General features: G+C 33.9%; 2 protein-coding genes across 2 annotated transcripts; both read left to right on the plus strand.

The window, feature by feature from the left end:
• The first annotated feature begins 202 nt into the window (after nucleotides 1–202).
• On the plus strand, nucleotides 203–3416 carry LOC124846472 (alpha/beta-Hydrolases superfamily protein). Its single transcript, XM_047323737.2, has 5 exons — nucleotides 203–356; nucleotides 660–1475; nucleotides 1563–1668; nucleotides 2095–2300; nucleotides 2894–3416. The coding sequence occupies exons 2-5, from the start codon at nucleotides 748–750 to the stop codon at nucleotides 3159–3161; spliced, it is 1308 nt and encodes a 435-aa protein (XP_047179693.1). The 5' UTR covers nucleotides 203–356; nucleotides 660–747; the 3' UTR covers nucleotides 3162–3416.
• Nucleotides 3417–4440: 1024 nt separating this feature from the next.
• Nucleotides 4441–6298, plus strand: LOC124846475 (RNI-like superfamily protein). Its single transcript, XM_047323743.2, has 2 exons — nucleotides 4441–4924; nucleotides 5182–6298. The coding sequence occupies exon 2, from the start codon at nucleotides 5494–5496 to the stop codon at nucleotides 6070–6072; it is 579 nt and encodes a 192-aa protein (XP_047179699.2). The 5' UTR covers nucleotides 4441–4924; nucleotides 5182–5493; the 3' UTR covers nucleotides 6073–6298.
• The last annotated feature ends 2443 nt before the right edge of the window (nucleotides 6299–8741 follow it).

An 8741-nucleotide genomic window follows, 5' to 3' on the forward strand; every position in this document is an offset into this window, starting at 1 on the left:
ACTAACCGTTATATCAGTTAAACCAATATTCCAGTTAGATTTACAACATATAGGGGCAGAAAAGTCCTTTCACATTAACAATACCTATTTCCGGTTTTCTTGGAGGCGGATTTCATCTAGTGACAGTCCGCCACGTGGCTTAATCTGGATGATGCATTCGTCATCACGGTCACAGTTATTTTGATTTTAAATATGGAATCTTTAGGTTACGAAGAAGTTTGAAATTAAATTGTAGGATACCCAATTCGCCAAAAGAAAGCTTCTGGGTGGGCGTGTTCACACTTCCGATCGAATTGGGCTGTCTAAACGACGACGTTGACAGCCCGGTTCATTCATACGTTTCCAGCTTCTTTCAGGTAGAATTTGAAAGGAATAAACTTTTTTGCAATCGAATATCCCTTTTCTATATACCCTACCCTACCTTTTTTTTTCCTATTATTCACGTATTTTTGTGTTCTTATTATTCCCACGCGTATTTTCTACGTGTGATTTCTGCGGTGCACGTTTTTTCTTTCTCCTGCCAATTGGGTGCCAGCCCCACCAACCCTTCTTATTCTTCCTTGCTGATTTCTCTTTGTTTTCCTTAAAGCATTGTTCTTTCCTCTAAAAATTGGTATTTACTCGCAATTCCTACATTGGGTCGGGGATTTTGATTGCAGATAAGACAGGGTTGCTCGCTACTTATCAGGGTTATGATTTAGGTTTCATAAGCTTTTTCTCTGGGTTGAGTTGAGTTGGGTTTCTGCAATGAGTTCGTTTTCTGGTGCCATTCAAAGACCTCTTGTGGCGGCGGCTGCGGTTGCTGTTGCTTCTTTCTCTGCTGATGTCTCTGATAAATTGCCGTTCGGTGGATCATCACTTGATGGTTCTACCTCTACATCTTGTAGCAACGCACAAGAATCAGATTCATTGTGGGTTTCTCATATTTCGGATTCAAAACTTGCTAACCTCTCTTTTGTGACCCGAATTCCGGTTCCTGTGCCCAATGTTCAGTTCCGTGTGCCAAGTTTGGGTCACAATTGCGTTTCAAATTTGCACCATTCTTCAGTTTTCTCGTCACCACTTCTTCTGAATTATTATCATTCGGCTGATTTGCGCAAAGTGTCAAGGCCTGCTACACGTTCAGATGGTGCCTCCAATTCAACTTCTGAGGGCATGTATAAATGGCATTTGCCCGACCCGAATGCTTTATGTGATTCAAGTTGTTCATTGACAAAGTCAAGGACAGTGGTGGTGTTGCTGGGATGGTTGGGAGCAAGGCAGAAACACTTGAAAAAGTATGCAGAGTGGTACACTTCAAGGGGGTTTCATGTCATTACGTTTACACTTTCAATGGGTGAGATCCTGAGCTATCGTCCGGGAGGGAAGGCTGAGGAAAATGTTCAACTGCTTGTCGACCACTTGGCTGACTGGTTGGAAGGGGAAAATGGAAAGAATCTCGTCTTTCATACTTTCAGCAACACTGGATGGTTAACGTGAGTGGAATGTGTAATTTGCAAGCATCGAAGTTTACAGTGTTCTTCTGTTGTGTTTCTTCATTGGTTTGGTATTCATTGTTGCAGATATGGTGTTATTCTTGAACATTTTCAGAAGCAAAATCCAAATGTCATGGAAAGAATTAAGGGATGCATTGTAGACTCTGCACCTGTTGCGTATCCTGACCCACAGGTAAATTCTTATCCCTTGTGAAACTTGATGAACGTATCTGTTGTGTATATTTCGTGTTATCATTTGCTACGATGTCTGTACACTGCTGTCCTGTACACTGTCAAAATTATCAATTAAGTTGCCTTCTTGGGTTGCAATAGATTGATCAATTGAGAACTTGGTCTAGGGTATTGTGCTTGATTTTACATCTAAGGAATTGAGGCAACATTTGGTTGAGATCTTTGACTTTTTCAGTTTTATTTGGCCTTTATTCTTGGTGTGGGGATAATTAAATAGAAAAGAATGAAGTTATACTAATATCAGTTATTTTGAAGCCCTTAAGAAACTTTTTATGTTAAAATGACTAAACTGATACCTGGTTTTAGGAATGTTGAGGCTTATGCAAAATTCGGAGATATGATTTTAAGTATCTGATTACCGTTACAGGTGTGGGCCTCAGGTTTCTCTGCAGCATTTCTGAAAAAAAATAGTATTGCAACAAAAAGACGTGTGTTTTCTGATGAATCTGGCATTAAAGTATCCATTGGCAGCGAAGATGATTTAGGACTCAAACCTGCGGTAACAGAAGCAGCTTTGCAACTAATTCTGAAGAAATTTTTTGGGATCATTCTGGATCTTCCTTCGATAAATAGGTAAAGAATGACCCAAATTGTTCTTCTAATTGATTGTTTTTATAAAAATGTTCATATTTCATCCCAAGTTTTGCTTGTTTTTATTCCTGAAAATGGCTATTTTATGTGGGTATTCGACCATTGTTGATCAAAAACTGTCACAACAATATAATGGTTGAGGAATATGATCGTATTTGATGACAATTTAGAGATACAAATGTCCTAAAACAGGAGTATATAAATTAGTACACACGATTGTATCATTGTTGAATTTCTGGAGTTGAACTTGAATATGAATTGCTTCGGTTGGTTCTCTAGAAAAAGTGATATCTTGCAAATTACAATCCCCTTAAAATTTAACATTATACACTCAAGATTTTAACAAATTTCATTGCTGGAAAGTTGTATGTGTGTGATTTTTGGGAATAGGAGAACATTCCATAGAGAAACGTTATGGTCTTTCTGGTCTTGATTTCACAAGACATGACTAGACATCAAATAGATAAAGATTCAATATTTGTTTACATATATGATATCTTTAAATACTAATCATTCTGTTTAAGTTCCTATATGATAACTTTGGTCCTAACTATGATGATTTTGTTCAAACGCAGGAGGCTATCTGATGTTATGAGCATGTTGTCATCAAAACAACCAAGGTGTCCACAGTTATACATGTATAGCACTGCTGACAGGGTTATTCCTGCTGATTCTGTGGAATCGTTTGTAGAGGCTCAGCGTAGGGCTGGACATGATGTGAGGGCATGCAATTTTGTGTCCTCACCCCATGTTGACCACTTCAGGAATGACCCAAAATTATACACATCTCAACTCAGTCAGTTTTTGGAGGAGAGTGTTCTTAGCCGTTGTAAATCTCACTAATTGCCTCACTCACATACACCGTATAGTTCATTTCTTTTGATTTTTCAAAACAACCATTCCTTTAATGGGTCCTTAGGACTATATCAAAAGCCAACAACAACAACCTCATTGGGATTGCACAATTGTTCCCTCATAGATTATATTTGATTCATTCATTGTTATATATGATAGTGTGAATGAAAGACATATTACACAATTGGTCCCTCATATTCATTCATATATTGAATAGTGCAGATGAAAGAGATTGAAACTGTCTCCTTTGGTTGTTTCTTTTACCTTGGGTGGTGGGTGGAAAAGTGGCTGATATTCTGTTAACTATGTTGCTAACTATTGCAAAATATGTCCATTACTGATATCTGAATACAAGTTGTGAATTTTTAGATAAGGGGTTTGTTGCATATTTAAATTTTGAACTTGTGTTAATAGTGTAGTATGGTTTTATTGTAAATTAAAAATATATATAAATTTCAATTAATTTTGGTAACATGTACTAAAATAAAATTTATTTGATTTTTTTTTCATGCATGGTAATTTTCATGACAACTTTCATAAACTGGAATCTTATTCGAATTCGTTTTCGTATTTCTGTTTAAAAAAATATATTGATGTCTATTTTCATATGTGAAGGTAATATTTTCACTTGCAATGATCGTGCATGTGTCATCTTTCACTTTGGACACATGTTAAAGGGTATTTTCTTACTCTACCCTTATAACTACTAAGAAGGCAAATATTAGCGTGGTTAAAACAAATTGGAAGATTATTGCGAATGAAATTGTGGCTAAATTTGTCATCTGCTAAAATTACTTGAAAATTAGTTGTTGATGAAAAAATTAAAAATAAAATATGTTTAGTGTAAATTGTGACACTTGGGCATTGACGAGGGCGGGGAGTGAGCTCCTGGCCGTTGAAGGATGGTTTTAAGGGATTAATTTGGCGTATCACCAAATACATTTATTTTTCGGTAGCTAACTCATAAGAACTTCATGATTAAAGCGGAATAAGTAATGATTTCTATATATTGTTAATATTACTTTTGTTCCTGTCGATTAAAATTCATCTATAATATATGCCTTTTTTAATTATTATCATATCACATTTTTACCCTCTTAAAAATATCAACATTATGATAAAAACTATCTTAAAATTAAAAATGATTTATAATAAATTTTTAAAAAATTATTTATTTTGTTTTATAGCACCCGTGCTTTCACTTATATTTATAAAGATTTTTAATCTATTAAAATCAAGATGAAAAATAATAATTACAATTGGAACGAGGCAACGTAATTTAGAAGAATCATCATGATTGCTTCTTTTTGAATCACTCAACACTGCTTCCACCACACTCTCTTCTTCTGATTCCCAAACTCATTGAGTTAGGGTTTCCTCTGCGTTAATGGCTTCAAATTCGATCCATGGCAACGGCGTATCGGGATCGAAGCTCTGCATAAACGACGTTCTAAGGGACGACGAGCTCCGTTCCGTTCTGGGGCGGGTGGAGACTGAGAAGGACAAGGAAACCTTCGGTTTGGTCTGCAAGCGATGGCTTCGGTTGCAGAGCACCGAAAGGAAGAAGCTCGCAGCACGTGCCGGTCCCCACATGCTCCGAAAAATGGCCGATAGGTTCACACGCTTGGTCGAATTGGACCTTGCTCAGTCCGTTTCTCGTTCCTTTTACCCCGGCGTCACCGATTCCGACCTCGCCGTCATCGCTAATGGCTTCACTTGCTTGAAGATCCTCAATTTGTATAATTGCAAAGGTTCCTTTTTTCTCTCTTCTTCCTTGTTTTTCTCTGATTTGCCTTTCAAATCTTGATTTTCTCTACTCTGATTTACTATCCGATTGTTTATTGTTTTTCTATATTTTTCTGCTATGTTAACTTCCATGGACGGAGGACTAAAAACAAAGATTTGACAACACTTTTAAAGGGTGTCCTTTATTTAGTTAGTTGTTTTTTCTAAGCTGGAGGGTTCAAGTTTTATGATTAACAGGGCAATGTTGTTGTGTAATATGCAGGAATTACAGATGCTGGAATGAAAGCTATTGGTGAAGGTCTTTCCTTATTGGAGTCGTTGGATGTGTCTTACTGTAGAAAGCTGACCGACAAGGGATTTTCAGCCGTTGCCAAAGGCTGTTCTGGCTTGCGGATATTACACATGGCTGGTTGTAGATTTGTTACTGATGGTGTATTAGAAGCTCTCTCAAAAAACTGTCGTAGCTTAGAGGAGTTGGGATTGCAAGGGTGCACAAGTATCACTGACAATGGACTGATATACCTTGCAAGTGGGTGTCATCGGATCAGGTTTCTGGACATCAATAAATGCAGTAATGTCAGTGATGTTGGGGTTTCTAGTATTTCTAGGGCTTGTTCATCTTCACTCAACATTGAAACTCTTAGATTGCTACAAAATTGGGGATGAAACCATATTATCCCTGGCCGAATGCTGTCGTAATCTGGAGACTTTAATCGTTGGAGGTTGCCGGGATGTCTCTGCCGATGCCATAAAGTCGCTGGCTACTGCTTGTGGAAGCAGCCTTAAAAACTTAAGGATGGATTGGTGTCTAAACATTTCTGATTCCTCATTGAGATGTGTTTTAAGTCAATGCAGAAACCTTGAGGCACTGGACATTGGTTGCTGTGAAGAGTTGACTGATGCTTCTTTTCAGTTCATAAGCAATGAAGAGTCTGCCTTGAGTTTGAAGATTTTGAAGGTTGGTAATTGTCCAAAGATCACAGTCACAGGCATAGGCATTCTTGCGGGTAAATGCAGTTCTTTGCAATACTTGGACGTGAGGTCATGCCCTTACATTACGAAGGCTGGTCTCGACGAGGCTGGTTTCCATTTTCCCGAATCCTGCAAGATTAATTTTGATGGTAGCATCAGTGAGCCTGCTGTGCTTCTTTAATACCATAATAATTTCAAAGGATTGGTTTCACCGTTAGATCTTCATTCGTAAACTTATTGATAAGGCGTGCCTTTGTAAATTTGATGAGAATGTGATCTGCTCTGATGATGTTAGTTCTCTTGTGCAACCCATGTATCATGTAAGTGTACTAAAATGGTGTCCGATGTATCATATTTTATTAATCAGTTCGGTTGTAAATTTGAAGAGAACAATTGTTTTTGTCTTATTTTATTTTCCGTTCTCCTGCCGTATAGAAATCTGCTCTTTTCGCATGATTGACACTGAATATGAGCTTAGAAACCCCGTTTTGTGTATTACAATTAGTACAATTCGATCCTTTTTATGAAATTTAGAAGAAAAGTTAAAAGAGTTGTGGATTCTGGTAGTATCTGTAATCCACCACTTTTAAGTATCTGTAATCTACCTCTTGATAACTTGTTTTTGGTTGATTTGATTAATGGGAGTAAAAGATTATGCAATCAGCATAAGAGAAAATGGTGGGCTTTTGGTAGAAAGGAAAATGGTGTTTCAAGTCAGAAGAGTCCTTTAATTAGTGGTGGAAAGATGAAGGATGGTCGTATGAAATCATTTGCAGAGATACTTTGATAGTGAAAAGGGGGAGACATTTCTTCTTGGTGAATGTTACCTTATTCCTGTCACTGCCAACATTTCTCCTGCTGCCTCTAACTCCATTATCCATTCTACTGCACTTTTTCAGTGAGAGAGGAAGAAGAAGAAAACTTCATTCTAATATTTCATATATTCTAAAAACCTTATTATAGATTATACAAATCTTATTCTAAATATTATGTTCCAGAACATATTTCATATATTTTAAAAATTTATTTTGGAAAGCAAATTTTAATCAATGTCATATACGTTTTGAAAAGTTTATTTCAAAAAATTTATTATGAAAAGTTCATCTAAAAATTCATTTTATGTTTCGATTTTTTTTTAATTTTATTTTAAGAAATACTGTACTGAATGTTTTAGAAAACTTTTCTTAACTCTTCCAGAACAAACGATTTGAAACTAAATTTAGAAAATGTAAAACATCACATTAAAAATTAGGAGGGTGCACTTAGAATTTATATTACTTCAAGATGAAAAGGGTACACGCTATCAATGTTTCAGGACTTTGTTACATATTCATTAACGAGGCCAAAATCTTTGACTGAAAACTTGCATTTTACGTTTATGAGTATTTATTTTGACATTTTGTTTAAGACACCTGTGTCTTTCATTGGTTATCAATGTGTTTTAAATAAATTATATAAGAGTTAAATATATTTTTAATTTTTAGTAAAATTTAAAATTAAAATTTCAATTTAATTTAATTTTTCAACTTGTGAAATAAATTACTTTAATTTTTTTAACCAAAATTTATTTAATAATATTGAATAAATTTAATAAAATTTAGTTAAAAAACTAAATTTATTTATTTATAAAATTGGAAAATTAAATTAGATTAAAATTGAAAAAAAGAAGCTAATTTTAATTTCAACTAAAACTTAGATGTGAAAAGTATATTTAATCCACTTTATAATTCATATAATTAATATGTACATACATAAACCATAAAAAAAAGTAATGATTATCGTTCATCTTGTTATAACAGATTTAGACTCGGTTAGACCTTGTTCTTTTGAGTGGATTTGACGGAGTAAATTTGAAGGGATTTGAGAGGATTTGAAATAAATTTTTTTGTCGTTTATTTGAGTGAATTTGGAGGTAAATGAGAATGAATTTGAAAATAATTTTTTTAATTTGTCATGTCAATACAATTCTATATTAATTCTGACAAATTTTATTTCCAAATTCACTCTCATTTACCTCCAAATTCATTCAAATAAACGACAAAAAAAATTATCTTCAAATCTCTCAAATCCCCTCAAATCTATTCTCTCAAATCCACTCAAAAGAAAAAAATACTCATTAAAAAGGTAGATATTAACTTGTTTATGAGTTAGTTTAATAAACAAGTGGTTTTGAATTTTTTTTAATAATAAAAAACTTATGGTCAGTTTAAAATATATTTTATTAATTAAAGTAGGTTAAAATAGTTATAACTTGATTTTTTAAGATGTGTAGGTTAGAACTTACTGTTCCTTGGCCAGATTATTAGAAGGATTAACTTGATTCCACTTGAATGATTTTGTTAGATATTTTACTAGTTTATTTATTTATTATTCTTTCTATTTCTGATTCTTTGACTTCCTAGGCTAAAAAAAATTCCCTAAGGTAAGGTTCTTAACAAGTAAAATGTAGTTTTTAGGGTTTCCCTGATGAAGACATTTATAATTGCATGGTAAGAAGTTATGAAATGAGTTGAGAAAAGTTCAATTTTCCACAACTTGAAGACATTTCATTACTATTTTTCTAATTCTTTATTGGCCAAAATGAGACGTTAGATGAGACCCACTAATTAACACAAAAACTAAAATAACAAAAAATGAGAAAGATCCTTTACCAAATTCAACGATAATAAAAGACTATAACTAGACAACTATTGTTTTATTATTATTATTATTATTATTATTATTATTATTATTATTATTATTATTATTATCATTTTATTATTATTATTATTATTATTATTATTATTATTATTATTTGTTATTTAATATTATTATCATTATTATGATTACTATTACATTATTATCCATTTA

The sequence above is a fragment of the Vigna umbellata genome, chromosome 8 (genome assembly GCF_029865625.1).
Source record: "Vigna umbellata cultivar VRB3 chromosome 8, Vumbellata_1.0, whole genome shotgun sequence".
NCBI lineage: Eukaryota > Viridiplantae > Streptophyta > Magnoliopsida > Fabales > Fabaceae > Vigna > Vigna umbellata.

Bases quoted from the DNA above. Each gene is read 5' to 3' on its own strand.
- LOC124846472 (XM_047323737.2), top strand. From the start codon at position 748: ATGAGTTCGTTTTCTGGTGCCATTCAAAGACCTCTTGTGGCGGCGGCT. The intron at 1,476-1,562 runs GTGAGTGGAATG...TCATTGTTGCAG, and splicing joins AGCAACACTGGATGGTTAAC to ATATGGTGTTATTCTTGAAC. The intron at 1,669-2,094 runs GTAAATTCTTAT...TTACCGTTACAG, and splicing joins TTGCGTATCCTGACCCACAG to GTGTGGGCCTCAGGTTTCTC.
- LOC124846475 (XM_047323743.2), top strand. From the start codon at position 5,494: ATGTCAGTGATGTTGGGGTTTCTAGTATTTCTAGGGCTTGTTCATCTT.